Genomic DNA, 16,822 nt, shown 5'->3' on the forward strand with positions numbered 1-16,822 from the left:
CTGAATGCTGAAAGGATGATAGAAGGGGAGGGATTGGTACCTGAGCCTAGTGTTTGTCCAGCGGAGTCAAAGGAAAGAACCACTGAATCTGCAACACAAGAGGACAAGTTCATTTCTTTCTCTTTCTTACAGTAAAAACAAAACAAAAACAAAAAAACAAGTTCCCACTGGCTTTGCCCAAACCCTCTCCCAAGGAAAAGCCAACTGGACTGGAACTGAGCTGCACAGACAGCCTCCACTGGTCCGTCCCACCCACCCACTGGGCCAGGAGGCCCTGCCGAGCCCAGCCCAGGCCTCGTGCCACCGGTAGGAACATCTCAGGGCAGAGATATGCCCCAAATTCTTCAGAGGCATTTCCTGCCAAATTAGGGGACACATTTACTTCTTTTTGCTTCTCACAGTGAAAATAAAATTAAAACAAAGCAAAAGAAAACTTCCCTCCTGCATCTGGTTAAAGGCACTAACATTTCCCTTTGACTTGTTCCCTTTTCCTATTCATATACCCAATGTTTATTATTTCTTCCCCACAAAGGCATAAAGTGACTTATAGGAATTTACAGTACACACTGGAATTTTAAAAATGAAGACGTCAAAGGAAGGAAAAATATTATATAGTCAGGGGAATGTTAGTGCACAAAATGCATGCCATGAGGACCTAAACAAACGCTACAGGTAGAATCAAAGAGGCCTGAGCTCCCAAACAGCTAAAGAAAATGAGAAAATAAACAAGATTGAGTGCTCACAATACATACATTCATTCATTCATTTATTCAACTGTTCAGTAAATATTTATTGGGCATCTACTATGTGCAAGATACTATACTATGACTTTGCGATCCAGATGCAAACAAAAAAAAGCATGGTCTCTACGCTCACGGATCTGTCATCAGTCTAAGAGAAAAAAAGTTACCCAACAAGTTATTCAACTAAAAACTGATTAAGTAAAAAAGAAAAGAAAAGAGTGCTGAGAAAGTTTCTATTAGGAGGAGACCTAGTTTGGAAGGGGAGTGGGTGTTGGTTAGGGAAGTCCTCCCTAAAGAAGTGACACCTGAACTAAGAACTGAAGGATAAGTAAGGGTTAAACCCGACAAGAAGGAATGGGCATTCCAGGCAGACAGGATGCTCTGTGTGGAGACCTGAAGCAGGATGGGACAGGGCGCCTCAGAGCAACCAGAAGAGCAAAGCATACATAAAAGCAAATACTATACAGTGATCAGAAAGAAATTCCTCTTATGGGTCTTAATAAAGGGGGATGCTGCACGATGCTGAAGACTGTAACTTCTACAACATTTCTATAATAAGTAATTGTGAATCTTTTATGGCTGTTTCTTGCAACAGGAGCAATACAAATGATGGCATAGGCCAACACACAGCTCAGTAAAAGCAATTATAGGGACACCAAGATAATCTAAGGTCCAAAATAACCCCAGAGACCCCAGACTCAAAAGGGATCACATTCAAAAGGCTCACTCATGGGACTTCCCTGGTGGTCCAGTGGTAAAGAATCAGCCTTCCAATGCAGGGGATGCGGGTTCGATTCCTGGTTGGGGAACTAAGATCCCACATGCCGTGGGGCAACTAAGCCCACATGCCACAGCTACTAAGCCCACATGCTCTGGAGCCCGCGTGCCACAGCTAGAGAGAGAAAACTCTCATGCCACAACTAGAGAGAAGCCGGCACGGTGCAACGAAGAGCCCATGCACTACAACGAAAGATCCCGCGTGCCGCGACGAAGATCCCACGTGCCACAACTAAGACCCGATGCAGCCAAAAATAAATAAGTAAAAATAAATAAAACCCATGCTCCCTTAAAAAAAAAAAAAAAAAAAAAAGGCTCACTCACTACAAAGGAATGCTAGCTGGCTGCAATGAGGACCAGCGTCTACACCACAGTCAGCATCCCACTTCAGCATGATCCTTCAGATCTCAGATGTATGTCATTTTCTCTTACTGCACATGGAAATCTGACACAAGAGTTATCATAACTGTAAGTCATCTGTCTGCACTGCTAGACTATAAGTTCCATAAAGGCAGACACTATATCTGCTTTATTCACTGCTATGTTACCAGCATAACACCTGGCAGGCAGTAACTGTTTGCTGAAAGTGCCTCAAGAAATGGATGGACTTCAACTCCTTCAGGTAATCCTTCATAATCATTTTTTCTCATAATCAAGTGTTTATTAAGAACTGGGTAGCAGAGAGCTGCAGGATACAATTTTTTTTTTAATTTACTTTTATTTATTTATGGCTGTGTTGGGTCTTCGTTTCTGTGCGAGGGCTTTCTCTAGTTGCGGCGAGCGGGGGCCACTCTTCATCGCGGTGCGCGGGCCTCTCACTATGGCGGCCTCTCTTGTTGCGGAGCACAGGCTCCAGACGCGCAGGCTCAGTAGTTGTGGCTCACGGGCCTAGTTGCTCCGCGGCATGTGGGATCTTCCCAAACCAGGGCTCGAACCCGTGTCCCCTGCACTGGCAGGCAGACTCTCAACCACTGCGCCACCAGGGAAGCCCAGGATACAATTTTTGATAAGGATCCAGAGGCAGATATTCTGTACTGCCAGTTAGGGGCAGATCTATATGCTTTGAAACCTACCAAGTAAAAGGTAAGGTTGACTTTTTTTTTCTTTCACAAAAATGTAGAAGCACAATTAGAACACTTGTCTAATCAGATAGGTGACCATCCTACGTTGTATGAGATACAATCAACATCTCTTACAAATTCTACTTCTTTATCAATGTTTCCCACATCTGTTTCCTCTCAATGTTACTGTGCCCTTTCAGAAGAGAAGCCCCTATTTTTCTCTCTCTTTTTAAAAGAGCTTTATTGAGGTATAATTTACATACTATAAAATTCACTCATTTTAAGTGTACAATTCAATGATTTTTAGAAAATTTACAGAGTTGTGTAACCACCAGCATATGCAGCTTTAGAACATTTCTATCACCCAGAAGATCCCAGGTGCCCAGTCATGCCCTGTTCCCACCTCCAGCCCCAGGCAACCACTAATTTACTTTCTGTCTCTATAGATTTGCCTTTTGTGGACATCTGCCTATCCTTTTCTTGCTAGGACTGTTCTGATAGGCCCCTTAACCACACGCCTACGTCCAGCTTAGCCCACTTCCATCATCCTTCATACTGTTGCAAGATTTTTCTAAAAAGTATACCTGACTACGTCTTTGCTCTTGATTAAAATGCTTCAGTGGCTTCCCGTAGCCTGTAAGATAAACTCCAAGCTCTGACCTTCAAGATCTTTACCATTTTGGCTCATTTATGACCTCTAAATGCCTCATGCTCCAGATATGCCAAACAACTTCTATTTCTCCAAAGAGATATGTACCTTTGTGTCTTCAGACACCAAACATACTGTTTTCTCTGCTTGTTTGCATTAAAAACTCCCACTTTCCTATTAAGACCCAACGCAATCATCCCCTCTTCTTGAAGGCTTCTCTGATCAGTTCTGCCCCTTCTCTTTAGGCCATTACTGCACTGCTATTATGGCATTTATTATACTGCATTATAATCCTTGTTTACTGGTCTTTTTCTCTCTTTAAACTGCAAGTTCCCTGAGGATAAGGACTGTCTGTTCATTTTGAGGCTTTGATGCCTAGGACAGTGACTGACACACAGAAGGTGGTCAATATGTTCATTAAACAAAGGAATAAACTAGTAAATGTCTTTGCTTTCTTTCAAAGGTGATGTTATCTGAGTGATATTTCACAAATTGGTGAGGGGAGAGATCCATCCTGCATACAGATTCTCATTCAATTCAAGTCAACCTTGCAATGTCCTTATACCATGAAGCTTCAGATGTTCGAGCCTCGCCTCATCCTCGAAAGATAAAAGCATTCCCACAAAGCAGTGCAGGGGGAATAAGGAAAGGGCCCTAGGCACTTTCTAGGTGAGCGAACACAGTCACCTGGATGAAGATTAGGAAAGCCTTTTTGAGGGGCTGACTGCCCAGATGAGCAACAATAAAAACAGCATCTCAAATTTTAATTACAGTTGATAAGTATTTTTCCAATTTCAATTTACTTTCTTTGTACTCACAAGCAGTCCTGAAATAATCTCTTTTAAAGTTTTCAATCTAAATGTAAAGAAAAAAGGCTACAAGTTAACTAAATGTGAACAATAGTTGTCTCTGGGTGAAAGAATTATAGATGATATTTATTCTCTGTATTTTTGAAAAATTTCCAGAGTGAACATGTAACTTGTAATATCAGAAAGAAAAAAAAAAAAGTCAAATAAGAACTCTCTAATCCAGCCCTAAGATTTTAACCTCTAACACTTTGGTACCAATGCAAAAGGATGGAAGGTTCTTGATCTCCCTTCATTATTCACTGTACATGCTGAAAAGCTATTCAGCTTTTCCCTTTAGTTATACTGAGGTCATCGTTATACTTCATGACACTTAAATATACCTCAGCAACCTCAATTCCTAAATAGACTGGCTTTTAAAAAATTCGTTTCTTCTTCCTTCCTTCTCACAAGTATTATCAAGTGCCTATTATGTGCCAGGCCTGGTGCCAGATACTAGAGATATGGAGCTGAATAGGAGCTGGTCTTTGCCTTCCAGCCAAGGAAGCAGAGAGGTTAATAGGCACTTAAAATAAAATGTGATAATGGTGAGCAAGGGGCAAGCACCAAACAGATGACAGTCTTACTGGAAAGAAAAAGTTGGAGTTTTTGTAAATATTATTTCCAGTGGTAGTGGAATGCTCCCAAGAGCATGTGCCTTTAAACTGCAGAAGATGCAAGTGAGAGGGTAGAAACTTCAGGAGGAAGTTAGGGACATATATCATGTTTTGTGTAAGTTTGGATGGATGTTGCTTTGAGCATTTAAGGCAGAGATTTGAGAATCAGTTTGGCCATTCATTTTTTGTGTTTATTCTAAAGGATGTAAGATCATTTGAGTTATAAACCACTTTGACAGCTAAAGGGAAAATTCAGTGTTCAACAAATTGAGAAGTTTGTTTTGCAAGAAACGGAGTGAGAATATCCAGACTTCTCCCTCTCAGGCTAAGAGATACGTCATTTTTATTTCAAGCATCCTGGGTTCCAGCTGTTCCTGGCTCCCAGGCCAGAGGCGGCCATGTGGGGTGCTATACAAGTGACCAAACAGAATTCTAGACCAAAGCACAACAGAGCATTGTTGCACATGACTTTGTTCAGTGAGGAAACCTAGAATTTACTGGAAACCTTTTATTATGGTCAGATGTTTCCTGTGTCTGGTTTCTGAAGCAGATAAAAAGAACATAAAGAGAGGATGAAGAATGAGGCTTAGTCTTTCCAGTCATTGGAGAGGCTTCCAAAAGTCAAATTATGCAGTGAACAAGTTACATTTTGGCTACTATCTGTCATGGTACACATTCAACACACATATTCTGCTAGCCACCATGTGTAAGCCCTAGAGACGTAAGAATGAATGAAAAAAAAGTATTCCCTGAAGTAGCTTGCAACCTAACAGGTAAAGTAAAAACACATATAAAGCTAAGCATTCTACAGTTAACAATACTGTATTGTACACTTGAAATTTGCTAAGAGTAGATCTTAAATGTTCTTACCACACTCATACATGCAAAAAGGTAACTGTGAGGTGATGGATGTGCTAACTAACCTTATTGTGGTAATCATTTCACAATACTTACGTTTGTCAAAGGATCACACTGTACACCTTAAACTTACACATTGTTATCCATCAATTACATCTCAATAAAGCTGAGGGGGAAAGCTAAGTATAATATATAGGTATGGAAATAAGGGTAATGAGGGAGATACTTCATTGTTCATTAATTCAACATATTTATTAAGCAACTACTGTACACCAGACTTAGGGATATAATAGTAAAGAAGAACGAGAATGCTCCTATTCTCGAGGAATTTATAGTTTAGTCAGGGAGACTGAAAAAAAACAAGTAAACAAATGAACAAAACTTCTGACAGTGATAAATGGTTATGAAGAATATCCAATTATGTAATAGTGACCATGAGGGGAAGTACAGGCAATGCTAGATTGGGTGTTTTGGGAAGGCTTCTCTGAGGAGGTGACATATGACTGAGACTGGGAGACAGGTGCCGGCCAAGAAAAGACCAAGGGAAAAAGAGTTCCAGGCTGAAGGAAAGCAAGTAAAGTAATCTTGGTGCATTAAGGAACAGAGAGAAGGCCAGTGTTGCTGGAACACAGAGCACGAAAAACACAAGGGGGGTGGGAAATGAGGTCAGAGAGGAAGACAGGAGACAGATCTGTAGGAGGCCTTATGTAGGAGGCCATCGACAGACGTCTGCACTGTATTTTTCAATAGCAGAGAGAAGCCCCTGCTTAAAACCCGGGAGTAACACGATCTGATTTACACTCTTAAACATAAACTTTCACTGCTATGCGGGAACTAAATTGACTGTTCTGGCAACAGAGTAAAAGGTAGATTAGAGGAGACAGACTGAAGGCCAGGAGACTGGTAGAAGAGATTGCAACATTCCAGATGAGAAGTGATGGCAGCCTGAACCAAGGCAGTGACAACAGGAAAAAAAAAAAAAAAAAAGATACTAATAATGTTTAAAAGGGAAAATTTACAGGACTAGTGACTTGTGGGACATGAGTAAGAGATTAAGAAGAAGGAGGATTATATCTACATTCTGGCCTTGGGCAAATAGATGCTGACCTTTGCTTAAATGGGTGTAGCCTCCATCTAAACCACATAACCCTGCTTCTCCTCTGGTCAGACAACTGGACCACAGGTGAGCACCTGACCCAGGAGAAGGCAATCCATAGGCAGATAGGTTCTACCTTTTGGAGACTTGAATTGGGATGCACAGAGAGTTGGGGCTGTTGGTAGGAGATACAAACAGAAAAGCACAGAAGAGCAGAGCCTAGGAGGCTATGGGTTGGACTTGATGCTGGGCCTTGGGGCCCATGTTAGTGGCAGAGCATCACAGTGAAGAGCCACAACCCTGCTGCTGAGGGCAACATGACACCTCAAAGAGCTGCCTTGGATCCAGAATATTCTTCCAGTGCCAGTCTCTGTGGCAGTCAGCTCTCCCACGGATCATCTTTCCATGAGACCTTGGGGTTTAGCTCTTCCTCAGTTCCCTTGAGGCTTGGCCTATAATTGAGATTCTCATTTTTAAGTCTTCTGCTATCTTGGAGCTATCTATAGTCTGAGTAGGTTCACCTCCTCTACCTTCCAGCCCTCATGCTTTAATACCCAGGAGCACTTTCTGCCTTCCCAATGACCTGCTCCAAGCACGACTCACCCCAAGGGTCTAAATCTCAGGAGAAGTAGAAGGCCCTACTTGGACCTTCGGTCTAAGCGGTGTTCTCCAATCTAGCTTTATGAAAGAGCTCTCAACTTTGGGGATTTACTGGTCGATCAGCAAAACTGATACTTCAATAGCCATATGGTTACCTGTGTCTTGTTCTACTTTCTCCACTGCTTAGATCCTGGGGGAATCTAACCCCTAGTCTGAGCCCCTCAATTTCTTCCCTCTCAACCCTAATCCCAAACAAACAAAACATGAGTAAATGAGATTCCTGAAGCTACATAGAGAAAAAAAGCCTGAGGACAGAAAACAAAACATAACCATTGATTTAGAAGAATGTGGTATATGGAAGAGAAATCAGTGAAATAATCAGAGATAGGAGTAGCAGGACAGAGGAAGCCAGAAGAGGTAAGAATTGTTTATAAAAAGGAGTATCCAAATGTGGTAAAGAGGTGGAAGAAGCTGATGGATGAAAAGATGCTGCAGAATCGCTCACTGGGAGGGCATCTGTAACTTTAGTGGGAACGATTTCTGTACAATGATCAGACTGCAGGGACTCAGCTGTGAATGGGTTAAGTGGAGGCTGTTGACTTAGTAGACTTATTTCAAGAAGTCTCTCCTTAGATTTATGTCATTAATTTAACTTACCAAACATATACAGAGTTCTTCTAAGCTCAAGAGACTAATCAAAAGATTAGACATGGTCCCTGACATGACGGAGTTTATGAACTATCAGGAGGCTAATACAAAGATACAAAGAACCATATTACAGGTCTCTAAAAAAGGTGCTCTAGGAGTTAAGAGGCAAGAGGGAGAATTTTTTCTGGGAGAAGCTGGGAAGATATGGAGGAGACAGTATTTGAGCTGCTGTGAGATAACCTTTTGGGACAGGCTGTGCTGGTCGGGTGGGAACACTGAAGGAGAGGCACTGAAGCATGGAAAGTGAGGGGTGTGTGGTTTCAGGAAGGTAAAATCATACCTAATTTATATATTAGAGTTTCTTTCAGGAGGTAAAAATGCATGTGACTAAAAGGGAACTAGTCAATACAACCTGTTTAGACTTTCAAAAAAGGCTTTGACATATCAAAGACTATTTTTAAAAAGTGAGTCACCATGAAATTGAGGAAGAAATTGCTATGTCATCAGGAGACAAAAGGCACTTGGCTGAGGATCAGGAGCAGGACACCCCCTGGGGCATCAGCACCCACAGGGAGACCAGGAAATCTGGGATTAGCTAGATTTCCACTACCAACTGCCCTCTAGGAGGGTGGAGGGAAGGGGGAAAGGGTGGCACTGCTTACAAACACCTGTTGGTGCAACAGAAGCTGGAATGAAAATGGTACTAGGCATGTGTTGAGACTGAGAGTGAGATGCTAGGATGAAGTTTGGAACTTTAGGGGCCTGGGAAAGTGTTAGTCGTGGTGCCTTAGAAATAGGAAAGGGCTGGGTTTGGTGCAGGAACCATTTGCTAAACCCTGATTTAGATTACACATACACCTCACTCCTTTCCAAACCCCTCAAAATGACAGAAAAGGTCGTTTGTTTGTTGTAAATCAGAAGTACACAGGAACAAAGAGAACAGGAGACACCAGCAACAAAAGTTTTGGAAAGCAGATAAACAAGTGGAACTTACTCAGCAAAACCAGGAAAGGTGAATCCTATACTAGTAGTGGGGAAAGCTGAAATATGTCCTGAAATACACCACAGAACTCCCCAAAGGCTCAATTGCTGGCAGCACCAGGTACCACTAGAAGTAGGAGAGAAGACAATACTAAAAACAAGACACTACACTCTTAAGTATGGGCTGACAGCCAAGACCACGAGGCATTAGACCAAAGTATCTAATATAAAGACAGAGACCAAAACAAATGAAAAATAAATGCAATGTGGAGGGACTTCCCTGGTGGTCCAGGGGGTAAGACTCCACACTCCCAATGCAGGGGCCCCAGGTTCGATCCCTGGTCAGGGAACTAGATCCTGCATGCTGCAACAGAAAAAAAAAAAAAAAAAAGAATCCCACATGCCACAACAAAGATCCCACGTGCCACAACTAAGACCTGGTGCTGCCAGATAAATAAATAAATATTTTTTAAAATATAATAAAATAAATGTAAGTGGAAAAAGAGAAAACACATATAAAGGTGAAAACTCTTTAAAAAATCATTAAAATCTTTAGAAAGAAAATATTTTATTCACAAAATAGAATTCATTTTTTTTAAAAAGGTACATTCAGTGAATAAAAACAAAAAATAACTTTTGAAAATTAAAAACATAATAGCAGAATTAAAAAGGATTAAAAAGTAAGTTGAGGAAGTCTTTCAAAATGTAATACAAAAGACAAAGACAGAAAATGGGAGACAAAAGTTTTTTTTTTTTTTAATTAGAGGACCAGTCTAGGAACCATCACAACTGAATTATGGAAGTTCTAGCAAAAGGAAAAAAAAATTTTAATAGAAGGGAGAAAATATTCAAAGAAATATTTAAATAACATTTCCCCATAACTAAAGAACTAGAGTTTTGGGGCCTGAAAGGGCCCTCTGAGTGTACCACACAAGATGAAAATAGTCCTCCAACAAATGCATCATCGTGAAATTTCAGAACACTCAAATTTCCAGAGAGAAAAACAACAAAAAGGTTTTTATACAAATAATAAAAAAAAATCAGAGTGGCTTCAGAACTCTCAATAGGAACGCTGAAAGCCTAAAATACAGTGGGGCAGTATCTTCAAAATTCTGAGGGAAAATAATTTCCAACCAATAATTCTATACCCAGCCAGACTATCAATTAAATATGAGATTAGAATAAAGACACTTTCATACAGGTAATATCTCAGAAATTTACCTCTCATGCATCCTTCCTAGGAAATTATTAGAGGATGTGTTCCAGTAAATGAAGAAGAAAATGAAAAAAACATGGGATCCAGGAAATGAGATATACCAAAAGAGAAGGATGGTGATGGGAGACTCTAAGACCATAGCTGGGCAGCAGGGATAGAGAGGAAACAGTCCAGAGCAGTGCACGTCAGAAGGCTCCTAGAGAGATTTCTTCAAGCAAATGAAACTGATAGGCTATCTAATGTGTTTGAACATATGGAGAGCAGATTTATACAACTGGGGAAGAGTATAGAGTTAAATTAGTGGTCAATACATAGAAAACTAAGCAAAATAAAAAGCAAGACTGTTATGGACTTCAGGAAAAATAAAATGTGCAGTGAAAAAACAGTAATCATGGTATCTATGAATAGCATTTTCATGGCCATAATATACAGACTGAATGTTGTTCTAACTATATTAGGAGAATGGGAGGATGGACTTAGTATCTGTGGTGGAGGAGCAGTGAGTGTGATAGAGTACTAAATACCAAATTTTCACCTTCCATTAAAGAAAGTCAATAGATAATACTCAAAACAGAAATATCAAGAATGAATCAACTATACTTCAATAAAATAAATGTTTAAAAATTAAAATTTAAAAAAGAAATATCAAGAATAGCAATATAACCATGTTATTTAGAGATCTGGAGGTAAATATCAAACAAATTAGTTAAGAGTTGAAAACAAATGCCTCTTGGAGGCAGGAAATCAAGTAGTAGTGGTAATGGGGGAGTGCTTTTCTTGTTCATTTTTGTTGGTAACAAGTCTTGTAGAATTGTCTTTTTGAACTATGCACATGTATAACTTTAATAAGAACAAACATTAAATTGACTTGCACAAGATTACAGAGCCTACAGTGGTAGGGCTGGAGCTTCAAATTTAGTCCATCTGGTTCTCTAACCTATATATCATATATCTACCAACAGGGTCAATGAAGAGTCTATTAGAAACCTAGAAGCCTCATATTTGATTATAACCTACTTAATGCTTTACTAAATACTGTCTTACATTATTTTGTGATTACATTATCTAAATATGATCTATCAAAAATAATTAGTCTAGAATAAAAGATAATTAAAAGATAAAACAATCAAATGTGAGGACCTTGTTTGGACCCAGATTTTTAGAAAAAACCAACTGTGGAAATGCATATTTAAGATAATTAGTGATATTTGAATATGAACTGGGTATTAGAAAATATTAAGGAATTATAGTTAATGTGAGATAATAACATAATGGCTATTTTTTTAAAGTTCTTTACTGTTAGAGATGATACTGAAATGTTTATGGGTAAAATGACTTGATGTCTGGGAATTGCTTTATGACCCAATTAATTTTTTAAATCCAAATAATAAAAAAAAGATATGAATCTCTGTGAGAGCAGGGCCTGCAATATTCACATGTGCCAGAGACCTTTGGACAGGATGAGACTATTAAGTCATTTGCCATATGACATTCTTTCCTTCATCTGGAAAAACATGTACTTGATAGGCTATCATCAAGAGTATGGGGCCATTCCATTCTCAAGAGATAACTTAGTTAAGACAAAGGGAAGAAATAAGATGAAAAGTTGCTCAATAAAGTTTTTATATTTTGCCATGAAAAAAATTGTTATACCTATTACTTTGTATTATTTCTATTTAAAAAGAAAAGATACCTCTCAGTACCACAATTGAGAAATGAAAAGCAATTGGTTGACATCACTGTCATTCATCTTAAGTACTAAGAGTGGAAGGCATGGGGAGAAATTGAATACACTACTAATGGGAATGTAAAATGGTAAAGCAGCTTTGGAAAACAGCCTGGGAGTTCCTCAATAGGTCAAATATAGAGTTACCATATGACTCAGCAATTCTACTGCTAGGTATACATATACCCAAGAGAAATGAAAATTTTATGTCCACACAAAAGCTTGAATATGAATGTTTACAGCAGTATTATTCACAATAGCCAAAAAGTGGAAGCAACCTAAATGTCCACCAACTGATGAATGAACTGTGGAATTAAAGAAACCTCAGCTAAAACTGGAGTCAAGACAAGCCTGTAGGGGGAGCTCTCACACCCTGCCATGCATCCTCAATTATTTCAAATGAGAAAAGACTACACCAGCTCTCCAACAGAAAGGTGCCTCTACTATCCAGAAGGAAGAAGAAAACTTCTCTCCACCCCATGACAGCCCAGACAATAAAAGACTGTAGCAGTCGGACCAATGAGAAGCCTCTATGCTCTGGACTCCCAGCTTCCTCCAATGGACTCTCTGGTTATCACAGCCCCACACCCCCAACTCCCCCCTTTTCCCTATAAAAGCAAGTTCCCCTTCCTTGTTCTCTGGATTTGCCTATGGTTTACCATAGCTTGCATTTCCCAAATAGCAGTTCCTCTGGTACTCCCGAATAAATTCACTTTTGCTGGTAAAATAACTGGCTATTATATTATTAAAGTTGACATATTTGGTGTCACAAGTGGGGTCCAAAGGAGGCAAACCCCAAGAGATGACAGCTCATGGAATCAAGTGAGGTACCTGCACTGAGCCCCTTGTGTTTATCGCTTCAGCAAGTTGCTGCCTGCTTTCAATATGGGGAGTCTTCTCTTGCATTCCAAGCTCCGTTCTTCTGTGTTTTGAGCTCTCCAACTTTATTCAGGATCTGGAAAGGCTTTGTCCTTTCAGGGGAGAAGTTTCAGCCTTTCTGGTTCAAGGCTTTGTCCTTGGTGAGTACTCAAGTTGTTTTCTGGAGCAGGCGGTAGCAAGGTTCTCTTTTGGAGATTGAGCTAACTGGGAACTGAGAGTTTGTTTTATTCCTTTTGGAATCTGGGCTAAGACTCTTATCAACTTACGTGGGTTTCTGGGAGAACTTAGGGAAATGGGATTCCAGTCATCTAAATGTTCTGAAGGCAGCCCTCCTTTGGGGACTCTGGCCAGTTCATGTTTAAAAACTGTGTACACCCTTTATGTGCATTTTTAACTAAGTGGGCCAAACTAAAAGTAATCAGGAATTACAGTGGCCATTGTGCGGAACTTTCAATCTCCCTAAATTCATTTTTCTTAAGATTAAATTGGAGGACCACAGTTCTAAAACTGCCTCTTTGCAAGATACTGTTTCTAAATTGGCCAAAACAACCAAAAAACAAACAAAAAAATCTAAAAAAGAACAAAATGTCTTCCAAAGCCTCAAACTCCTTGTGCCCCCTCCCCCAAATTCTTTGTCTTGGGCACCATCTTGTGTGTCTTCTCCGCCCCCTCTGTCTCAGACTCTGCTCTGGAAGCCATCTTGTGCCCAGGCCCTGCCCCCCATGTCATCTTCCTCTCTCCTCTGCAAAAACCTGCCCCTTTAAAAATCAGACCCTCTGAGGATCCAAATGCTAAACCCCTAATTACTGTTTCTAAGACAACTGGAGCAAATAAACAACTAAAAGGAAAGATTTAAACAGCAATTGTCCTAGATTTTTGAAAACAGACAAATAGACTGCAAAACTCCTAGGAGAAAATTTGCTTTCTGTATCTGTCTGTTTGGTGAAGCTTTTCGGTAAGTCACCTATCCTGTTCAAAAGGTAAAACCTTTGTTTTAAGTCCATCTTAAGGGGCAACCTTAAAAGAGAGAATTCCAAGCCACTCAGGAGACAACAGATTGCATTCTTTGATGGATATGCAGAAGTTTCTAAAAGACAATTCGACTCCAGAAACAGCTCTAAAAGGATCCTTACAGTATGCCAGAAACACAATTTGGATCAAACTATTCTTTTTAGTTCTGTATTATTGTACCTGAGAAATGGCTAACATTTTAAATAAAACTATAAGGTCCCTGTCTGCATCTGTCTGTGTACTCATGTGTATCTATATATGTATGTATATATGCGTGGTATTTTTTTTTCTTTTCTACCTCTGGATGGTATTGCTAAAATTTGTAAAAGAGCTTTATTTAATTGGCTTAGAAACAAACAAACACTTAAATGAATTAAAATATAACGAAGACTGGCCCAGGTGCTTTCTAGGTTTACATGATCTAGTTTTGAAAGCTAGTTTGGGGTTATTGGTTTAATTAAAACAGGCATGTCTTTGGAGTTACCAGTGCTGAAAATAATGCAGGCATACAACTTTTATTCTACCTGGGTTTATTGGTCAGATAAGTTCATGTTATCTTTGCTACAAAGTTTATCAGCAAGAAAAATACGTGGTATGATAAAATTTTTCATGAGTGTTGGAAACAAGTGAATTGAAAGGATGTGGATGAGATATAAGTTTCTAGGTAAACCTTTTAAATAGCTTCCCCAAATCTTTTTGGCATCCTGAAACCTTACAGTTTTGCTAAGTTAAATTAAATAATAGGTAGTCATTAAATATCTAGATCATTCCCAAACAAGATAAAATACTGAAACATTACTTAAAATAGGTTCATCTACTTGGCTTCCTTTACAAAGGGACTAAAGATATTTGGGTCTATTGGTAAACATACCACATTGGAAAATCTCCTATGAGGAAAATATGCTTTTAGGAATTATGAAAGGTATTCATAAATTTGTAACAGACCACTCATAATTGTTTAAAGCTACCAGAAATAATAAGGGGAAACAACTCTGTATGCAAGAAAAGTAAGATATGTGTTTTTGCTAAGAAAAGGTAGAAGAATGGAAATGCATTCTATTGAGGGAAAGAAAATAATTTTGTCCTAAAGTGAGGCTTACTATTTCAGAATAGGAAAGAGGAAAAACAGCTGAATGGAAATAGTAAGTTGTAGAAGATTTATGGAAAAAATTTTTTTGAAAAAAATTTTATGTGTGGTCAAGCTGGCTAAGTTAAAATGAATTTACTTTAAAATTAGTTTAATGTAAAAAAAAATCTAAAAATAAAAAGGGACTTCCCTGGCAGTCCAGTATTTAAGACTTCACCTTCCAATGCAGGGGATGTGGGTTCCATCCCTGGTCGGGGAGCTAAGATCCCACATGCCTGGGGGACAAAAAACCAAAACATAAAACAGAAGCAATACTGCAACAAATTCAAAAAAGACTTTAAAAACGGTCCACATCCGGGCTTCCCTGGTGGCGCAGTGGTTGAGAGTCTGCCTGCCGGTGCGGGGGATACGGGTTCGAGCCCTGGCCTGGGAGGATCCCACATGCCGTGGAGCAACTAGGCCCGTGAGCCACAACTACTGAGCCTGCGCGGCTGGAGCCTGTGCTCCGCAACAAGAGAGGCCACGACAGTGAGAGGCCCGCACACCGCGATGAAGACTGGCCCCCGCTCGCCGCAACTGGAGAAAGCCCTCGCACAGAAACGAAGACCCAACACAGCCAAAAACTAAATAAATAAAAAATTTAAAAAAAAAACAAAAACGGTCCACATCCAAAAAAAAAAAATGAGTTTAATGTCAAAAATACACTAGTCCAAAACAAATTTTGTTTTTAATCTCTTCAAAGGACAATGTTTTATTGGACTATTGGCCTGTTCCTAATAAGAGATTGTGAAAAAGGTTTTTCCTTACCTTTAAGTAATTTCCTTAGAAAACAAAGATTTGTGTTTTACCAAAATTCTTTTCTATGCTTCATGTTGTCTTAATCTGGTCTCTGATTACTCAAGAAAACAGAATCTTCTCAATATTAAAAGAGCTAAGTTTTGCCTACAACTATGTAACCTTTTGTATTTGCCTTTGAAATGTGTTACTTATTGTTACTTTGATCAAATAGATAATTAAATATCATTTCATAATAAACTATGATCCTGTTTGATCAAATGTCCAAAACCTTTTGATATTTTTTACAAACTTCCCAAAAATCGAGTTCTAAATGAAGTCTTTCTGACCTTGAACTAACTCTGGGACCTTCCACAGGCCCCTGGAAAATCTCAAAGAATTTGTCTCTCACCTGGTAAAATGTTAAGCTAATCAGGCTTATTTGATATGTTAAATTTTATCAGACATTTGTCAAATAACATGGGATACTAAACGTTTTTACCTTATATTTGTAATAGGTATGTTAATAAAAGTGTTCCAAAATTGTATGAAATTCCTGAAATTCTAAGATGTCCTGATTACAGTGTTATGAGTCATAATTTAAAATGTATGTCACAGAAGTTAACAGAACCCTCTGTCAATCCCACTATAATGAACTCTCATCAGATATTTAATAATGGGCATTTTCAAGTCTTTTTGTCAGTTATAGGCAGTTACTGCTTTACTTTAATGCTTTTGCAAATATGTTTCTTCTTTAAAGAGACTCATCTAAAAAGCTCTGACAGGTACTCTGGAAGATGGGTTTTTGATAACTTTAACATCATAAGACTGAACTGGGTGAGGATTTCTAAAAGTAATGGAAAACCAATTGCTTTAATGTTTTGTTTTGTAAAGAGACCCTTTTTCTCCTCTCCTTTAAGCTATCTATAACTCAGAGCAATTTGGTAAAGTGTATGTTCCCAACAAAGATTGAAGCATTTATCTTTTTCTCCCTACCTGGTTCCCCAAAAGTTCTGAAACTTATTAAATATTCTTGTTTTTCATGACAATGTATATATTTGCATAGCTTCAATGGGAGTCTGTTCTCCTAGTAACAGGATGCCCATTGCACTTGGCTCCTGCTCCTTTCACTCCACCACTGATACAGACATACTTCTATATTGTAAAAGCCTAATTACATCTATTAAAAATAACCATGCCCTAGTAGAGCCCCCTTTCTGCAGCACATTACCAGAAGAAAAAGACCACAAACAT

The 16,822-nt window shown here is 39.1% G+C and overlaps 1 protein-coding gene across 2 annotated transcripts in view; it reads right to left on the reverse strand.

Annotated features, from left to right (window-relative positions):
• The window catches only part of ST3GAL3 (ST3 beta-galactoside alpha-2,3-sialyltransferase 3), a 224,011-nt gene that overhangs the window by 122,596 nt on the left and 84,593 nt on the right, over window positions 1–16,822 (reverse strand). For both annotated transcript variants that reach the window (XM_061184331.1, XM_061184330.1), the window contains one exon: window positions 41–88. Coding sequence is in view for 1 of the 2 variants with exons in the window: in XM_061184330.1 (XP_061040313.1) it covers window positions 41–88 (48 nt within the window). In the remaining variant the exon portion in view is untranslated. The remainder of the gene's footprint in view (window positions 1–40; window positions 89–16,822) is intronic.

This window comes from Eubalaena glacialis, chromosome 3, assembly GCF_028564815.1.
Source record: "Eubalaena glacialis isolate mEubGla1 chromosome 3, mEubGla1.1.hap2.+ XY, whole genome shotgun sequence".
Classification (NCBI taxonomy): domain Eukaryota; kingdom Metazoa; phylum Chordata; class Mammalia; order Artiodactyla; family Balaenidae; genus Eubalaena; species Eubalaena glacialis.